This window comes from Fringilla coelebs (assembly GCF_963513975.1).
Source record: "Fringilla coelebs genome assembly, chromosome: 1".
NCBI classification, from domain to species: domain Eukaryota; kingdom Metazoa; phylum Chordata; class Aves; order Passeriformes; family Fringillidae; genus Fringilla; species Fringilla coelebs.
This window is the reverse complement of record NC_140028.1, coordinates 28,215,335-28,235,337: the sequence shown is the minus strand read 5'-3', so window position 1 is coordinate 28,235,337 and position 20,003 is coordinate 28,215,335. Positions and strand designations below refer to the sequence as shown.

General features: G+C 39.4%; 1 protein-coding gene across 1 annotated transcript; it reads left to right on the top strand.

The window, feature by feature from the left end:
* Positions 1 to 1,839: 1,839 nt before the first annotated feature.
* Positions 1,840 to 15,970, top strand: LOC311159708 (carbonic anhydrase 3-like). Its single transcript, XM_084215928.1, has 7 exons — positions 1,840 to 1,907; positions 2,798 to 2,995; positions 9,751 to 9,869; positions 10,701 to 10,793; positions 11,639 to 11,704; positions 12,576 to 12,731; positions 15,766 to 15,970. The coding sequence occupies exons 1-7, from the start codon at positions 1,862 to 1,864 to the stop codon at positions 15,883 to 15,885; spliced, it is 798 nt and encodes a 265-aa protein (XP_084072054.1). The 5' UTR covers positions 1,840 to 1,861; the 3' UTR covers positions 15,886 to 15,970.
* The last annotated feature ends 4,033 nt before the right edge of the window (positions 15,971 to 20,003 follow it).

The following is a 20,003-nucleotide window of genomic DNA, read 5'->3' as shown; positions in this document are numbered from 1 at the left end:
ACCTTAGATTTGTTATCTTGCCTCAAATTGTTCATGGCAAAGTTATATGTAATTGTTCATTGGCTAACACTTCTCTTTAGCTTCAATAACTCTTTCAATTTGCTGGTGTTCACCTCTCTGATGAAGTGCATAGAAAGACAGCTGTCACTTACCCTCTTAACATTTGTTTGCTATGCAAAGCACACTAAGCTTTTATAGTCTCATCTTATAAAAGAGGCTCTTTAATGGCCTTGTCTCCCCTGCACCTGTTGCAATTCATCGTAATTCAGCTTCATGAGGCCAACAGACCTGTCTCAGAGGTCACACCAGGGTCTCTTCAGCTCCAGTGACATGTCCTTGGTTTATTCCTAGGTTTTTCTGTGAGCAGTTCCTGCCTGGTAATGGTTATTGACAGGTTAGCACCCACAGACCCATTTGTCTTCCTTCTCTTTCACTTCCTCTTCACATCAGAAAAAAATCTTTCAGCCAGGGCTATGATTCAAGACCACCGTGTAGCACATTCAGCTACTAAGCATCACCCACTGTAGTTTACACAACATTCAGGGATATGAATTTTTCTGCACTATGACTCCACACTTCCATCCTGTGCCCTTTGCATTTTTCTCCAACCAACTCGTAGGTTTTTACCTCACTTCATTACTACCAAGTAAAATAAGCTCAATCCTTCTTATACAGAAAATCTTCTAAAATTTAAATCACAGTAATTCGTGTTTCAATCTAGTGTTTTGTCTTCTACTTAGCCCCTCATCCATTTTACACCATTGGTGCTAACCTCTGTCTTTATCTCATCTGGCAATTCTCTGTGTGTCAGAATAACAAATATTTTTAGAAGTCATTTGATTTCTGCGTGTCACAAGGAACACTTGCCTGCTGGCAAGTATGCTTACAATTTTAAGTGCAATCTGATGCACAACACCCTGCTAAATGAAAGGAGAATTAGAGCTGAAGCAAAACAAACAAATCCTATGCTTAATTTGATAATAACGATTTTATCTGGAGCTGGTGGGAACAGGATCTTCAGCTAGCTTAATGATTTCCATTTACCAAGAAACGATGCAGTAGAGGAAGCAGCACCTTTTTAAAGGCTGGAGCAATTAATGCCCCTGAATTTTTGCAGGGAAGCTGTTTATGAAGGCAACGAGAGACGGCACAGCAGGGAGCAGCGCTGGAACCCAGGCGAATAGACGGGAATTTCCTAGGGAAGGGTGTGAACCTGTGAGAGCCATTTGCACAGAAGCTGTTGGACTCATCCCCTCACCCCCTGCTGGCCCCTGGATCGGGGCTGTGCCGCACACCCAGCAGGGAAACGCGGCTCCAGCGCGGCCTCCTGGGGAGGCACCCAGCCCTCCGAACCCACAGGCCTCACGCCAAAAGAGGCTTTCTACAAACAGCCATGAAGAGCCCGCCCAGCCCGCCTGAACCTGCACATTTCACTTCAGCAGCCAGCCCGGCCAAAGCTCCCTGATCTGGCTGCGCGTCCGCGCACGGATGCGCACCCATCTCACTTGAATTTGAAAACTATTCCTACACTGCCTGTGCCCAGTGCTGGACATTCGTGCAGCACTTTATTCCCATCTCCTCGGCGCCGGGGCAGGCGGTGCAGCCCTTTCCCCTCGCTGGGCATTCCCGGCGCTGTCCCGGCCGTCTCCTTCCCCCGCATTCCCGGGGGACAGCGGGAGCGGGGCGGGCGCTCCGAGGCAGCGCCGCTCTCCCCGCCCCCGGCTCCCGGGGCCCGCCCGGCCGTCGGGCGGCGGGGACGGGCATGGATTTGGCGGGAGTCTATAAAAAGCCGCCGTGAGGCGAGGCCAGCGTCCCGCCAGAGCCGCCGGCAGAGGGTGGGGCGCGGCGCCGGCACCGCACCATGATCAACCCCAACTACTACCCCTGGGGCTACGACAGCGACAACGGTGAGCAGGGGGCCGCGCCCGGCCCGCTCCTCCCGGCACCGAAACCCGGGCGAAACGGGGAGCCCGCTTCCCGAGGGAGCATGGCGGGGATACGGGCTCCAGGCGGGCCCGGGGCTCTGCAGGTGGCGGGGCCGAGGCCGCTCGGTTGCCGCTCGCAGGCTCGGAAGAGGCCAAGCTGGCGGAAGGAGAGGTCAATGGCAGGGGGTCTTTGAGTTAAATAAAGTCAGTTTTCCTACTGTTAATGTAAATGAAAAATGGACATAGCAATATGTCCGGTTTAGGCCAGCCCTGATGCAGGAAGAGCAGCGCTGGGCTGCAGGCCCCGCCTGCCTGGAGAGGTTGGGGACTGGTGGTCTCTTGTTCCTGCTCTCTCCTCTGCTGCGGGAAGAACAGTTCAGTATTGCTCAGGCTTTTCCCACATGAACTTCTTGGTAAAACCGTGATAATAATTAAATCCACATTTCAGTTTCTTGGCATGTCCAGAGATCAGTGGCCTTTTCTCGTTCCGTATGGCTACATGGTACCATATTCCAATCATTTGGGTATATTCCATCATATTTCTAGCCGCTGCTGGACTTGGCATATACACCTGTTTTTCTTCCTTGGCATATTATCATTCTCCTAGTAGTCAGTCTTGAGGATGCTGCAAGAGTTTAGTTCAGTTGAAGGACTTTAAGTATCCAGTATTCCAGCTAGAAATCAATCTAGTTGCTTTTTATGCAGTGAAACTCTTGAGAGGGCATGAATAACAACTAAGCAATTATTTATTAATGCACTTAAATTATGTTCTATACTTAAGCAAAGCCAAACCTGTGTTAATTGTAACAAGTATAATTCATATCTCTCTGGAAAAGATTTTCCTGATACTTCTCTGTACTTTTTTTTTGTAGGACCAGATCAGTGGCACAAAAATTACCCTTTTGCAAAAGGACGCCATCAGTCACCGATTGAAATCAATAACAAAGAGGTGCATTATGATAGTTCTCTACTACCATGGTTTGCTAGTTATGATCCTGGTGCAGCTAAGACCATCCTCAACAATGGGAAAACCTGCAGAGTTGTATTTGATGATTCATTCGATAGATCAGGTCGGTTTTGTTTTCATCTCTAACTGTCATTGCATGTAAGTGACTGTTTCTCAATTTGCATGGAAGAGCCTGCTCTGACTGTTCAGGCTCTTGGAAGGGTGCTGTGTATTGCCTGTGTGTGATGTACAGGTTTCTCTGACCGGGTACCTTGTGCTGCTGCTGGCAAAGTCTGGGACTCCTTTTAAAGTTCATCAGTAAAATCCCAGGGAATGGAGAAAGAAAATTGGTACAGGGTGAATTAAGGTGTAAGATAAATTTCTAGGGCTGCAAAAAGTCATTGCAGTTGTGTTGCTTTCCAGGATGCCCAGGATTTTTCTATGAGAACTGAATTCCATTTTACCTATTTGAGATGCCCTGCAGAACATCTTAAGTTACAATATTTAAAAATTCTATCCATTTGTAATAAATGAAGTGACAAGCTAGATGTTGCCACAATGTCATGGTATTTAATCAGTTGAAACTATTTTTGGCATTAATGAGGTTTTGCCTTAATGAAGATTATAGGGCTGATAAATTTAATTGTGTCAGCTTTTATTCACTTGCATCTATGACAGCATACAGTGTACAGACTTATTTCTTACCTGCATTGAAACTTACACTTTCTATATGACTAGGACTGGCAGCTCTAATTACTATGAGAAATCTTACTAATAGATTGTTTCATGTTAAGTATATATGGACATGGATTTGATTTCATTTAATAGATTTTTAGCTAATTACTTGGGTTTCATGAAACTGAGGATCAAAATGTATGTACTCTGGACTAGTTAATATAGTATGAAAGCTCACCAATTACTATGCAGTTAAGAGTTTTGTAACTTTTCTAGCAAAGTGGGAATTTTCAATGTAATTTGAAGAAAAATATTATTAAGGTCAGGTAAAACAATACACAAGTAAAGAAATGTAGCTGTGGCATGTGAGATCTCCGTGACTATGACAATTTTTTAACATATGCTGTATTTGTTAGAACAGCATCAGATATACCAATGGTTGTATCTTCTGCAGAAAATAAAAATGTAAGTATTGTGAAAATAACTCACATTTTGAATGGGAATATCAAGGCACAGCAATCTACAGCATGGATGCAATACTCACCAGAAAGAACAGAAAGTTCCAGATTGTTCTGAAATTTTTTTCAGATGAAATGCTCAGTAACTGTTGTGTTTTGATCTCAGAAATAAAAAGTGACTCACTGCACAAAAAGTAGGTGTATATCTCAACTCTTTGAAGTCGAGAAACATTCAATGTTTGTTGTTATGTCTCCTTTGTTATACCATTGCCTGCAGAGTCTGTGGGTGGTGTTCTTTCTCTAATACAATGCTAATTGCAGGACGATTTCCACTGTGCATACTCCTACTGACTTGAGCACATTTTCGTTTTTTAGGGTATGTGCAGTGGCTTATTTTTATGTAAAAGAACCACCAGCTGCACAAAACATGCATATGCAATAGCAATCATATAGGAATTAAGCTTTTATTTCCTTGGACAAAGATACTCATTCTCTCTATATCTGTGTGTCTATCACTCTATCCAAATTATTTCTGAGTTTACCAGAAAACTAAACATTAATTTTCCTGACTTTTTTCAGTAGTGGTCATACCCATATCTGTACTTCTGTCTACATTGTCATTAGTTTGGATAAAATAGATTGCTGAATAAATTGCCAAGATGAGCGATGAAATCAATTACTTTGGATGTCTCCAAATTTTACATCCATTGTGAATCCTGCCAAGAACACTTGGAGAATTCACAATTGAGGACAGTTTCTTAAATTCAAACAATTAGAGTGTCATCCAGTGTAATTCAAGTATTATGTTGAAAAATGCCTTATTACTTTTATGTTTAGGGTTAGCCTAGTGGAAGGAATTGGAGAATTTATTTCCAGCTATTTGTAAAGTCTGACTGACTTTGAGAATCTGCTACAAAATTGAAAGCTTTGCTGACTTTGCTGACAGATGAAGTTGCTGTAGGAGCAGTATCATGCCTCTGCTGCCTATCCATACAAGTCAATGGATTCTTGTTGACTCAGTTTCCTTTCTTACTGTACTCATATAGATGGACCTTTTGCACCGTAAAATGATTGCAGGTGGGGGCTGGAATCTGAAAAGATAGGAAAGAACTGGGAGCTGAAATCAAACCTAGGTAGCTGGGCTCAGTAGAACGCACCAGAACTTGGGTACTTTGGCAACCTACCACTGCTATAAACTGCTATGGCTTTTTGGCCTGATTGGCAATTCAGGTACTCTTTTAGATCCAGCAGTCACCCATTTTTGGTTTGAATTAGGGCTGAAATCTTATTTCCAATATCAGAATCTGTTTATTTCTAAAATTCATAAGATGTTCATATCAGAGAAGCGTCCTTAGAGCTTCTAACTGGTGGGACTATTGTCATGATGCTCTTTGAGATCTATAACTTCCTTACAGGTAGTGACTCTTGGTTAGATGGTTACACCAGAGTGTTTGATTGAGTGAAACAGTAAAATACAAAAGTCTGGTAATGGAACTCAGACAAGGCAGCTGGACAGAGATACACTAAGGTCACATGGATACCTGCCTTCATCTTCCCTCTTTGTTTGTTGTTTTTGTTAGCACTTCCTATGGACGTTCATTAACCAAGCAGAGTTCTACTTCTTTTTCTGGTTTTCAGATGGGTGACATTGAAGGGTTTAGAGTACCTCAGTGCAGGCACACATTCTTACAGACTTACCTTGATGCTGTTTTCAGAATCTTTCCCATCAAAGAAATGTGTGGCTTTGAAAGTAGATGATGAAAAAAAAATTAGAGACAGTTACTGTAAGAAGTTGGAGCTTGTTGCTAATCAGCTCTTTTAGCTTACTAGGGCTTGTAGCCAGCATTTCTTCCAATACCCCTTTATGGGAAATCTCATTTATTTTTGCAGATAATGAAATTTTGATTATCAACTTCTGGTAAATAAACCATTCATTTTTTCACTGGTGAAGACAAACCCCAGTAACTTTAATTGAACCAGGGGGAAGTCTGTCCATAGACATTCCAGTTTTGGTTGATTCCTGCAAAACATTTTGTCTGCTAAATTTACACTGGAAAAAAATCAGTAGCTGTTAAAAAATTAGCACCACTAAATTCCAGTACTTTTGTAGTTGTGGTACCACTCAATGGCTGTACTGCATAAGGCAAAAGGCAGCAAAGTAAAATTCTTCCTTCAGTGTAACAACACATCTGTCATTTGCTATGTCTGCATGAAGGTATTGAGAACTCCTATGCTTGGGTACAGGGAATTTAGGATTTGAGCTTCTGTTAACTTAGCATTTCCATTGTTAGAATTAAAAGTGCTTGACTTTTAATTCTAGTCAAGGACCTGCTGAAGCTACAGGTACCCAGAGGACTGTCAGTTTTCTTCCCCTGTAGGTGGGGCAGCCACACAGATCACAAACGAGGATGATTTGGGAGCTCACTGATGAACAGGCTGTGATCTGGGGGCACAAAACTGGCAAAGATGTGTTACAGTGTAGGTGAGGGTGGGTGACAAGCTGACAGACTTCTGTCTGACACTTCTCTTTCCCAGTCTGTCCCTAAAAGAGTACAAAGTTCTAATAGAAACAAGCGTAATCCTGCTGTATATCTATTCAGTGCTTGCTTAAAGAATATTTCAGTGAGACTGAAATTTGAGTTCCAAAAGCTTTTAGGAAACATATTTTATCCCTGCAGTTAGCTGGATGGTTTCAGTACAGAGGTCCTCTTCTGAGCAGAGGCTTTCTTATGACTTTTAAAATGTGACACTGATGTGAAACAGCTGTGGTTTCTGTATTGCACTGTTAGATTCTATTATGAAGCAGCATAACAAAGGTAATGTATCTTTTCAATTGTCATACAATAGTACATTACTAACTTAATTCCATTGGGGTTTACCAGTTCATTTTATGGATTTGGCAGGATGCGTGATCATAAATCTTCCTAGAACAGTCATTTCTTGTCATGTTTATAAACCCAGCTTGTCTCATGAATGTGCTTTGTTCTCTGTGGGATTTTTCACCTGCCTTTACAGCAAGCAGGGAAGACGTCTGTGTAGGCATAACTTTGTCTGTTTTACTTTTAGTGAGGGCAAATGACAATTGACACTAGCACAGATTAACAACCAGACCCCTACAGAAGCTGCTCAGCAAGTGGATGCACATATTTGAGAAGCTTCTTGTCCCTTTTCTGTTGTCAAGGGCACCCAGCTAGCTGAGATAAAGTGACTGGAGCAGCCATCTCCACTCAACTGCATGACACCTTCATTTTGCTGTGTCACAGAGTGAGAGAGGGTTTTCTTGCTTTAGTTACATCCTTCTATGCAACACTTGCCCTAGCGATTACATTAAAGTGAAAAAAAAAGCCTGTTCTTTTATTAGCCTATTTTGTCTCATGTTCCTCAGCTGATGACAGATCAAATAAAAGGTGAGCTTTTTTCCAGAGCAGATGTCCATGTGTGTGTCCATGTAGGATTGTTCCGTGATAGATCATTCTTCACTGTGGATGTGGGTGGGGGGGCACAGAATTTAGGCAAGACAGACTGACATTTTTATGTCTGGTATCAGGCACTGATGGGTCACGGAGGTTGATGTGCAAACCCATTTAGAGTCAGTCACTGAGCGATGGGATGAGAGTTTGCAACAATAAGGCACCAAAAAGGAGGGAATACTTCTCGCCCTGCCTTCCTGAGTTGGTTTGTGTATTCCTGCACCTGGGCCATGTTATTTTAATGGCAACAAGTTTAAGGGAGTTACATTCCGGTAATTCTACCATGACTTTCAGATATTTAAGGTGAACATTTCCTGTGTAATAATTGCCAGAAAAATTCCTTGTTACACGTAAATAATATATACTAACATAGCTGAAAAATAATGTCAAGATACCATCTCTTCTTTCATAAATTTTATTTTATATTCTTTTTCTATTATGTGGTTGTGCATTTTTATTTGCGTAGTATTAAAGCCCAAGAGGATAAAGATATGTTTAGAGTTTAAGTTCCAAATCACATGCTTAAAAATAAAAAAAAACTTAGTAAATTTAAGCTTTGCAGACATAGGTTGAGATTTTTAATGTTTTAAATATTGGAGAACCTTATTCTTGTAATGGTTTTGTTTATTTTTCCCTTTTTAAAATGCAGGATGGTTTAATTTACTTACGTTATCATTTCATGTATTTATATATTTAATACTACACGCTTGTAATTAAAAGGAAAAAAAAACCTTTTTGTCCTTCAGGAGATGTTGTTTGCATCATTCTTTCTGCATAAAGTGTGCTAGGTAAAAGTTACTGCCTATTTATAGATGGGTGAAACTGGAATGTGTTGGCATGGGATGATGCAGAGCTTCACCTAATGCCCAATCAAAAATGTCTGCTGATGGCCCATCAGTGGAAATAATTACATACTTTTACCTTAAAGAGGATTACTTGGCCTTACAGATCTATTTTAATGGAGAATTGATGGCCTTGTCAGCTACTATGCTTACCCTGACTGTGTTCACCACAGTTATGAATGGCTGTGGAAAGAAGTAAAAGGAATTTGTTGAGAAAAACGGCTTGCTCAGCTCTTAGTGCTGTATTTCTTGAGATGATAATGGATTTAATTATTTTCATATTGAAGGATGTTTTTTTCTGGCATATAAAGACCAGTTCTTGAAAACTGCTGAATGTTTTATAGGAATGCTATAGCTTCTATCCTCAAAACAAGTGAATGAGAATTGAGTATCTTCTAGTATTGGGTGAATATAAATATGTTCTTCTATTTCATTGATTCTTTCAAATAGACCACCTTCATTTACAATATTATTTATAAATGGTAACATTATTTAGAAAACTAGATATCATTCATGACTGGCTGAACTTTTCTTTAGGAAAATAGCTTGCATTCTCAGTGTTTGCTTTTCTGGTTTATTTTCTGCATTCTTTCTCCTCTTCCATAACTGGAGGGAGCAGCTATTAGGGCAGAAGCAGCATCAGTGATTTCATAACTCTTTAAACAAATAAGTCATAGCCTGCAGTAAGATACACAATTTTGTAGTGTTTTCTGGGAATTTTTTTATCATCTAGCACTTCAGTAGTTGATCTTAATCATGGTTATATTTGTGTACTTTCACATCAGCAAATCCTAGATTCAATTCAAAGGGAGATTAAGACCTCTAAATTTAGGTGTCTTATTGTGGGATTTTAAAAGTTGGTGGGTTATATCTAAACTGCCATTTGAGGCAACAGAGTTGGAGTTCAAGGAATCCAGAGGGCAATTCAGGTCACTGTCTGTTGAGTGTCTACTTTAAGGCAAGCAGAATTACTCTAGAGGCCTGACTGTTCTGATTAGGGATTACTTCAGTTACCCAAACACAGGCATCCTGTGACATGTTTGATAACCTAATCTATTTCTCCCTGCCTCCAAATATTGGTTTAGAATGTACAGTTCTTCCACAGATCCTGGACCAGATCTCTCAGTCCTGTCCAGATGTCTCTGGACTATTCCAGAAAGTACTAGATGCACATTGATGCAGCTGAATTACATCAGTGATCTCTAGTGACTGTAATGGAAGCCTGGACGCAGAAGTTCTCTTCTGCCTGTAGGTGCGGATGGCTGAAGGCAGTTGCCTGACGTGTGGCTAAAATCAGTGCAGATTTTTAGAACAAAGGGCATCTGTACAGCAAATATGTAAATACATGAGTAAATATTGTAGATACATATGAATTTCATTTAAAAGAATTGGGAGATCCTTGAGTCTGATGCTGTTGCAGATTATCAATTGCAGTGCTGAGAGGTGGGCCGCTTCCAGGAGTCTACAGGCTGCGGCAGCTGCACTTCCACTGGGGCTCATCTGACGACCACGGCTCGGAGCACGTCGTGAATGGAGTGAGGTATGCAGGAGAGGTAAGACTCAGCACTTCTTGCTTTACAACAGGGTGTAAAATAAAATTTGACACTATTGTTCTGTTGGGACAAAATTTGTCATTTCTCTGTTTTTCTGGGAGTTCTTTCTATTTATTTATCTGTGCCTTTTTATTCTTGCTCCCATTGATTCTTATGAACATAAATCAGGTTGAAGTCATTCTCACAGCAGGAGAAAAGTTCTGTGTGTAATGAAGGTTTCTTTGTTCTCAAACCAGTGTGGTGTAAAACAGCACAGCAAAACTGAATTACTCAGATGCAATCCAAACTTACTAAAACAGTATTCTGAAAATACAGAATTATAGTAGAAGTATAAAATTGCAGTGATAGAAATGGGTGGGAAGAATGAATTACCTTGGTTCTTTAGCACCTTAGGATTGTAAAGAAAATGAGAAATGTAGACTAATAGTATATGTGAATGACTTTCATATAGATTCTTTGATAGAGTTGCTGTAATTTGAATGCCAAATGGAAATGAGTCACATATCAGTAGATGATGTCTGAACTGCATGTTCTACCTGATTACTTTGGTAACTTTTCTTCAGCTTTAAGATGACATTACAGTTTTTGGTTTTTTAATTTCTTATTCAGATATTTATAGTTTATTTTAAAGCAAATAGTATAATTATGCTATTAGAATAATTAGATGTAACTAGTAGATGACTTTGTTGTCCCTTTTTCATCTCTTTTTTGGAAGGCCTCATCATTCCTTGTTGCCTCAAACTCACACAGTTTTATGAACTGTAAATTCAGTCTTCTGATGGCTTGCTGTTGAATAATGGGGTTTTCTTACCTGGTTTTCTTTGTTTCAAGCTACATTTGTTACACTGGAATCCCAAATACAGTAATTACCTTGATGCTAAGAGAAGAACTGATGGGATTGCTGTTTTGGCCATATTTTTGCAAGTAAGTAGAAACATGCAACCCTTCTTTGCATTGATACTATAAAGTTTCTATTCTTAGAAGGTTAAAAAAAAGCAGAACTCTCTAGTGGGTATATTTTCTAGGGATCCTACATTGAAGGGGTTGACTTTCAGTAATGTATCCCTTTCAAGTTACAGAGCATGAGTCATATTACCTCAAGTGGTATCCAAAACTACACACACTTGTCCCTGCAGCTATTGTGTCACTATGTGGCTCATGGAATGGGGACATGTGTCAGAAGTGGTCCTCTCACCAACAGCAGTCAGCTGTCTTTTTTGCTAACTGGGGACAGATTTCAAGGACATGCATCTCTTCTAGGTTTTTCATGAACATTCTCTCCAATAGAACTATCTCACTGGCCATACATATTACTCATTATTTTTTAAAAATCCTTTTAGGGGCATGCAGCCTTAGCCTGTAATATTAGCTGTTGCTCTCTCTTGTTTAATTCATATTCACTAGACACAGACCTAGAGATAGAAAGCTGGATGTCTTTTCTGAGATCAGCAATTGCAAACAATATATCTGACCATGAAATCTGTGTTGTGAAATTACCTGTTATGCTAAAATTTCTGTACTGATACAATGTCCCCCTTTGTATTTTAATATCTGTTGGGGTACAGGCAGAGGTCACAGACAGAAGACATAGCTTACCAAGCTGGTAGGGGTGATTGGTTTGGTTAATGCATTATAATTTTATAGTTGATAGATGTTTAGATGGACGCTCATAGTTTTACAGTTGATAGATGCTCATTTAGAAAAATAGGAGAAAGAAGAAACATGGTCAAGCAGAACTCCTTGCTTAGCTCACACTTTGCTCTTTACAGGTAGGGGAAACTCCCAAACCAGAGATGAAGAGAATTCTTGAAGAAATAAATGCTATCAAAACAAAGGTAATGATATTGGGCTTTTCATTATACAAAGATTGCTCAGAGTCTCAGGACAGAAAAAATAAAAAACATCTGACTTCCTAGTTTTCAGATTCTGCTCTGCAACATTTCTAGAATATTTTTGGGAATAAAACCATGAGTCGCTTTTCCTTAACATGAAAACTCCTTTCTTCCTTTTACATATGAGCTTTTTTTGACTTTATCAGGGCACATGATTTTGGCGAAAATGAGCAATTTCCCCAGTCTGCTCACCTAAAAACTAGGCATGGAACCTTACTGCCTCAGTGGGCAGTGCTAAATAAAAGGCATATTTAGAAATCGGTCCATTTGGTCTTAATATTTAGATCCATTAGGCTGCCTAATGGATCTCTGGAAATGTCACTGACTAGACATTTGTGTCTTAGATTTGTGTCCTGTGTGATAAATCTCATGTTTCATAGGCTGCCTTGCTTGTTATTAGCACAAATATTATAAAATTAGTACCTGTCTCACTTTGTTATATGGTGACCTAATGCAATATTCAATAGATAGAAAGAATTTCCATAAGAAAGGAGGCCAGAAGGAGGAGTGTTGCTGCACAGAAATGAGTGAAACACATTGGTACTGGATGCCACTTCACATGAGTTAGCTGAGGCAGGGAGTTTTCTGTTTCATCATGCTTCTCTGGGCCCATCTCTGAGGGTCATTCAGTCCCTCTGTCTCACTGCACCATTGTATCTTGTGTAGATCTGTGCTTACTTTCCTCAGTTCATACATTTACAGTATCTGAGTCACTCCCTGTTTCTTAAAATAACAGAACTCCAAACAAATCTTGGCTAGATTTGTTGAAGAGTTTTCTGTTCTGTTTTGTTGTGTTTCTCTTTTTATTTTAAAGGGGAAAAATGCTCCTTTTCCGAACTTCGATCCTTCAATTCTTTTCCCTAAATCTCATGACTACTGGACATACCATGGATCTGTCACTACTCCACCTTGCGAAGAGTGTGTTACCTGGATTATTCTTAGAGAGCCCATCATAGTCAGTTCAGACCAGGTAAACATCCCCCTTCCTTTTATTTACGTGCAGTAACCTGAATTTATTCTTTTCACAAGGAAAACAGTAATTCGATTTGTGAGAAATTGCAGGATTAAAAGGAGAGTGATAGAACCACCCCACATCCGACACCACGGTAGTTCAAGCCCACAGACATCAGAGAGCTTTTTAAATCAGTAAAAACATACCACAGTGTAGATGGTCAGGGTTTTCTTTCAGAAACATCATTTATCAGAATACAAATGTAATGGGATTGGTGATTCTATCTGCCCTGTATTGGGAGTGCAAGTTGGAAGTGTTGAATTACATGCTTGATACCTGTTTCTGGAAGGCATAGCCGCTAAATTTTCACAAACTGAAGCAACATCAGCTAATTATAATTTATTGTTAATATCAAAAACTTCTTTGGTCACTTACTGTACAAGAAGTATTTCTTGTTAATTCCTCTCCTAATTTCCCCCCAATCCACTTAGTGGAATTTGAATGCCCTCTTTCAGCTCATTTCAGCCACTCTTACCACACAAGTCAGTTTTCTCACCTGAGGTTATTCCTCTAGTCAGAAAACTATAATGATGCAATCCCACAAATTTCGAGGCTCCAGGATACAAAGCACATGAATATTAATCAAAGGACTAATGTATTATGTAGGTATTATATTTAGACATATAACCTTTCATTTTAAGTTTTCAAGATGATAATCTGTTCAGTGTATTCATTGATGTGCATGTTATGACAAAAAGGAAGTATTTTTATTTTCTAGTACTTTGTATTTAAATGGCACTTTATCTTTTAAGTTATACAACTCAGGTATAATGAGAAATTTAGCAATAGATGAAATATGGTAATGTGTTCATATAACTTACAGTTTAATTTTCAGAGCTTATTGAATTGCTCTGCCTTCTGTTTCCTTGTCCATCCAAAAATTAAAATACAGGGGCTATTTTAAAGTGGGTACTTCTGTGGAAAATGCAAATATGGTCTGACTGGTTTCCACAAAATGAATCATCTTAGATGTTTATATTACAGAAGATCAGCTACAGATTATATTAGGAAAAGTGTCGTCATTATTGAGCATCTCTGATATAAAATGCATTTTAAAAGAAATAACTAATCACATTATTGATCCAGCTTCATGAAAAGACTTTTTGACTACAGTTGTGTTTGGGTCATGGTCTTTTCCTCAGCTGATCTAAAAGTACTGAGTTTTGGGTAACATACAGACTGTTCTTTAACTATCCCTCCTGCAGAAAAAATTGAGCATGTAAGTTAAAGATGAAATTACTACATAAAGATGGGACATTGGCTCTTATCCTGAGGTAGCTGCTTTTCGGGCAGCATTGGCAGCGTGTGTGAGTTATTGTCTAGAAATACAATAGAAATACTTCCCTCACTCCAGAGTGCCTGCACAAAATAATGTGTTCATAAGAGGATTGTGTTGCCAATTATTTCTAATCCTAGACAGTGTAGTACCACGGCAGCCTCATTAATAGTGATTATTTTAAGTGTGTGTGCATTTGCAGTGGATTTCTTGGATGCTTTTGCAGCCAGATGGTAGCCATATATTAGCCACAAGGGGAAGTGCAGTCGCTGCAAATCAGTGCTCTGCAGGAAAATCAATTCACCAGAAATCCCAGGGAGATAAAGTGTGGGTGGCCTAGCTGCTCAGATTACTTTTAATGAAAGAACAGGAATTTAACTGTGGAATAACTCTGTCTAATTGCAGACTAATTTTTTCATCTTTATGTAATCGTAGCCTGAATACATGTTGGTTTTTTACTGAGTAGAGCAGATCTTCCTCCAATAACAAACTCCAGCACTCTTCTCCAATAGTAATTTATCAGTTTTAACAAAACTGATGAACAATTTTCATCTCTTCCTGTACAAATTATACTTAATGTGAAATCTGAAATTTAATTTCAGAATATTAATCCATTGGATGCAAATTATGCTAGTTATAATGTGACCTCATTGTTGTTCAGGCAGACTGAGATGGCTAGCTTTTCTGAGCTGTTCAGTGGAGAGTAATGTTGAGATGTCCAAGCTAGCTCAGTCCATAAACTAGAACAAGTTTAATCACAGTGAACCCAGGTTTTACAACCTAGACAGAAGTTCTGTTTGTATTGGCCTTGAAGTCTGTACTGAAAAGTAGGTACATCAGCATATTGAAGCTCCTGGCAAACAAAGGTGATGTGTGCCCTGCATGGGTCTACATTTTCAAGTTATACATGGGAAATGCATGTGTGCTTTTCACAGTAAGTGATTCAAACAGGGAGAGGTTCAAGTGTCTGAATCACAGCTGATGTGCTTTGCATCTAGTGCAGTGCATCGTAGTGAGAAGAAATGAATATAGGATATCTGTATATGTGTCACATCCTTTGAAAATTAGATTGAAATAGAAAGCAGTAGAGAAAAGAGTATTAAAGAGTTTTGATGAGTATGGTCAGAACTCTTCATATGGCATCCCTCAAAAAAGAAAATATAATTTGGTATCACCAAGGAGAGTCAGGCTGTAGGCCTTGTTTGCAAACCATTTGAAACCTTGACCAAGTTCTTATCCAGATTAAAATTCCAATTCCTCTTACTAATAATGAACTTCTTGTGTAACTGCAGCAAAATATATCCTGTGCTGCAGACCTACCATGCGCATGAACCATTAGTTTATAATTCAGCTTTAAAACCTTGTAATTCCAAAGGACTCTTAGCAATCAGGCACTAAGGAGGGTTAGAGTAGGAAAGGTTTATTACAGCACGTACTGCTGTATTTACATTTTCTGAGTGCTTCCAACAGTTTCTGTGTCTGTACACACTTCTGTAGACAGTACCTAAATTACACTATTTTTCACAATGCTGTTCAAATAGGACCCATTTTTCTGTTTGGATTATTCAGAGTTCATTTCTTGTGGTGGTGGGGTGGAGGACATCTTTGAAGGAGACATTTTCCCCCGTTGGACCAGCCTCCTTAGTTTAATTGTTGGGCTGTGGATTTGATCCAAAGGATTTCCATCAGGACACTTCAATTTTTGCTCTTCTGCAGATGGCAAAGCTGCGCAGCCTCTCCAAGAATGCCGAGAACGAACCCGATCACCCCTTGGTTGATAACTGGCGCCCGACTCAGCCGCGGTATTTCAGGATGGTGAGCGCGTCGTTCCTCTAGGACCTGGCTCCTGTTGGGTGCCTCTGAGAGAGGCAACCTCTGGAAATAAGAGGTGGTTTTGTTTTATGTCTGTTGCTGCATTTACACAGAGCTCCAGCTGTACATCTGGAGGCTGAAACTTGAGTTGTGGAATGAGAATTTCACTTTCAGAGGATAACATTTATTTAGGCAAATCCAACTGTTAAAATGGAAGTAGAGAGTCTGTTCTTCATAACTGCTTTAACATTAGCTTTTGTTACTAGTTCAAAGGAAGAAGGAAGATGCTACTAATAATTACAAGACAATTTCCTATTGTGCACATGTCCCTTGATGCTTGTCTGATTGCATGCTAAAGAAGTTTCAGTTAAGAGAAGTAATTGTTTTGGTGATTAGTAATGGTGATTAAAGACATATTTTTAAGTAGATGGTTTTAGCATTACCTATATCCAGCTCTGAGCTGCACCAGTTAATCCAAGGCATTCTTGGAAATTATAAACTCTTTTGGTCTTTGGTACATAAAATATGAAAGGACAGGAAATTGTGTTATAATCGCAGATAAAGAACCAAACTTACTTTCTTAAAACAATGGACAGGTGAAACAGAGGTCTGTTTTGAAAATTGTATTCACCAAATTATATGTAGTTAAAACTATGGGAAGGGGGAAGAGCTATTTCTTTTTGTGTCACAACTGGTTCTCTTTATTAAAAACTAATTTCCATTTTAATATTGTAGCAGTCAAGGTGACATAAATTTTGTGAAGTTGGTCTTTGTATCCTTCGTATATATTTTATTCATGTATGCAAATGGATTTTCTATGTAAAAAGGGTGTTAAAATAAGAGTTCTTAGTCTTTTCAGTTATTTCCGAGACAAATTCTCATTTCATGTACAAATGTAATCAATCCTGCTGTCAATGAAATTTGTGCATAAACATCTGAAACCACAGTTGGACTCTTAATCAGAATGCAATTGACCGATGTGTTCTTGTCTCTTGTTTTGGCCGAAGAACAATGAAACAGGATTGTAAGCCTCTAATTGAAATAACACTATTTCTGCATTAAAAAATCCCACAATAATAAATGCATTTACTTAAGATTTTTTTTGTTCTGTAGTTTTTTACTATTTAGAAGCATGTAAAAGTAACAGAATTTTAAAGATAGACCTGTCAATGTCCTCTGTAGTGTATCTTTATAGAAACTGGTGACGCATACTATCTTTTTCAGATATTTGAACTACAAGAGTACTGATTTCACATTACACCTAAATAGCTACATCCTTGAGACATCCACATCTATACTTTTAGTGAGATCATCTCTATTCTGACAAAGGCTTTCTTGCAACATCATATGAATCAACTTCACAAGTTGATTGCAGAGTGGAAAAGTTCAGTCTGTATCCAGACTCACTAAATAGAAAGGTAATTTACCATTGAGCTCAGGAAATACAAAGCAGGTGCTTGCTCTGGCAGTGCCTGGATTCTTGGCTGCCACGTTAAGGGGCAGGACAACGTTGCTGAGCTTTTTGGTAGAAGAGAGTTTATGTTCCTTCATTACAAAGAGGAAAATTTAAGCAAAAAATGATTTTCCAAAATGCTTCGTTTGTTGTAAGTAACAAGGTAACTTGTTTTGCAAGGTGCTGTATTAAACTGAGTTGCATATCCTAGAGCAGGCGCTTTTTTTTCCTTGCAATTCATGGTATTGCAAATCTGGAACATGTAATCTCAGGGGTTTTTAATGATATGGTGGCATCCCAGTCATGCTTTTCAAAAGAGCTGTCTGGGTGCTATAAATGCAGGTGAGGTAAGCCTCATCCTCCAGAGTCATGTTTATTTATTCGGAAACTTAAAAGTTTAAGTAATCTCTCAAAAGAAGGTGTTATTTGACTCTTCCATGCATTTTGTCTGTATTTATAATTAGTAAAAAGTAGGCTAAATTTAGTCCAGGAGAGCTGCAGATAGGAGGAAGTGTGTGAAAAAGGGTTTTGGCAGTTGTTTTACAGACCCTGTTCGTATGTTCATGGACTGCTGGAAGTAATGATGACAGATCCAGAAAACAATGGTACAGCAGGCATCAGGGGAAAAATGGAAAGAGTAGGAGTAGAAGGAAAATAAAAAGCAAAAGTGGGGGTGGGGGCGCTTCAGGGACCCTGTGAATCACACTGTAAGCTGAATATGAGGAGTTTAAGCAGAGTTTTGAATGCAGCAGGAAGAAATTGGGGGTGCTGTGAGTCAGCATTTAGAACGTGCTCATGTGTCATGCAATTTCCTGCTCTCTCTGGCTGTGTTCATTGTTATTCTGCAGAGGTTACCCCTTGCTTTGCAGCTTTCCCCGAGTACAAGAAAAATTAATCACTGGTATGACTGAATTCAGATCACATAGTAACATCCGTCACACCTCACTTCTTACCTGCACATTCCCACTATGTGATCTAACTGCACTGGGTTCAGAACAGCACTGTGTTCAGAACTACCTGGTAAAAAGGAAAGACGCCCAGTTTTCAGCTTGGTGGGGTAGAACAGAATGAATTACTACTGTATTTGACTTTCATACCATGTATGCCTGACTACACTTGGTGACATCAGTGCTAATTAGGAACAGCGTCCCTGAAACAAAAATGAGACATGCAGACATACTGCACAGTTCATTTGCAACCCCTTCTCCAAGTCACTTTTCATCTACTGCAGAGGTCAGAAATGACGTGGCCATGCTCTGTGTTGCTGCAAGTCTTCACAAAACCTGAAACATTTTAGTGGTATGGCTCTACCTGCATCTGTGTCACTGACAGTCTTGAACATGAGCAAGAAAGTGCTGTGGAATGAATTGGCAACTGCAGAAGCACCAAATATATGATTATGCTCTTCCACAATCAATTTTAGATAGATTTTAAACTTTATGAAACTAAAAGATATCCATGGTAAATGTGTGGGGAGTCCACTTTCTTATGTTTCTCATTGGGAGCCTTTTCTCCAGCCCCAACATGCTGATCACAGAAGTTATCCATGGGTTACCTGTCTGCAGCTGGGCAGGAAACCGTCAACCTGCAGTCTGACTTTGTGGAGCTCTCTGAGGTGGGCAAGAGGAGGTAGATATAGATAATCTAAAATTTTATATTAAGATATACATAGATTTGAGGGTTGAAGGAGAGTCAAAATTCAGGTGATGGATATTTCTGAAGAATTTACTCATCAAATATTTAGAACAGGATGAAACTTCATTAAATCTGTTTTATTTCCAAATTTATGCCTATTCTCTATTTCATTAGAGTAATTATAGGAAAATGAACAGATCTTAAGACCCTTTTTTTATAATATGTAAGACAGTATTTTGCAACCTATATGCAGAGCTGTTAATACCATGAGAAGAATTCTGAATTATTTTGCTCAAGTTTCAGATCTGGGATCACAAACAATTATTGGGACAGTCCTGTTGCTCAGCTGTGTGGCAGCAGTGGCAGCTGAACTCCAGTCTGTCAGCTGGGGAAAGCCCCCCATCCAGAAGGACACACAGCAAATCCCTTGTAATGGTCATCAGGATGCATCAAGTTTGGCTTGGTTTGGAAAATGTTTCATTCCCTCGCCTCAAAGCCTTTTTGCCACTGAACAGACCTATGTCTCAGTGTTTTTACAGCTTACTGTCTGTGTATATGTGTATATATATGTGTGTATCAATATATACACAAAACATACGTGCTGTGTGAATACACATTCTGCTGCTGATTTTGGTTAATGTGAAATAGTATTTTGACTGAAACTACAGCTAATTTCAGATTCAGGAGAAAAAGCATCTTTCTAGAGAAGTTAGTGTGCTTTTAACAAACCTGTCTTTGTTTGGCTGCCTGCCACACCTAGCTGTCTTCCAGAATAAAGTAGCAGAGGGAATACCTCCCTTTCCCTCCTTTTCCAAGAACGAAAGAACTCCTCAGTCTGGAACCGGTATGCTTCTTTCTCAGATCACTGAGGCCATTAATCACCTTGTCTTGCTTGAAAATGCTTGCTTAGAAGCCTAAGAGCACACTTGCTGGTCAGAGACTAGAGCAGGCACTTGGATTCCCAGTTTCAGATAACAGGTCAAGAGAAAGTCTGTGAAGGACCTTGAAAGTCCTTCCTTGAAAGTGAGTTATATGTGTTTACTGTGACAAAAAA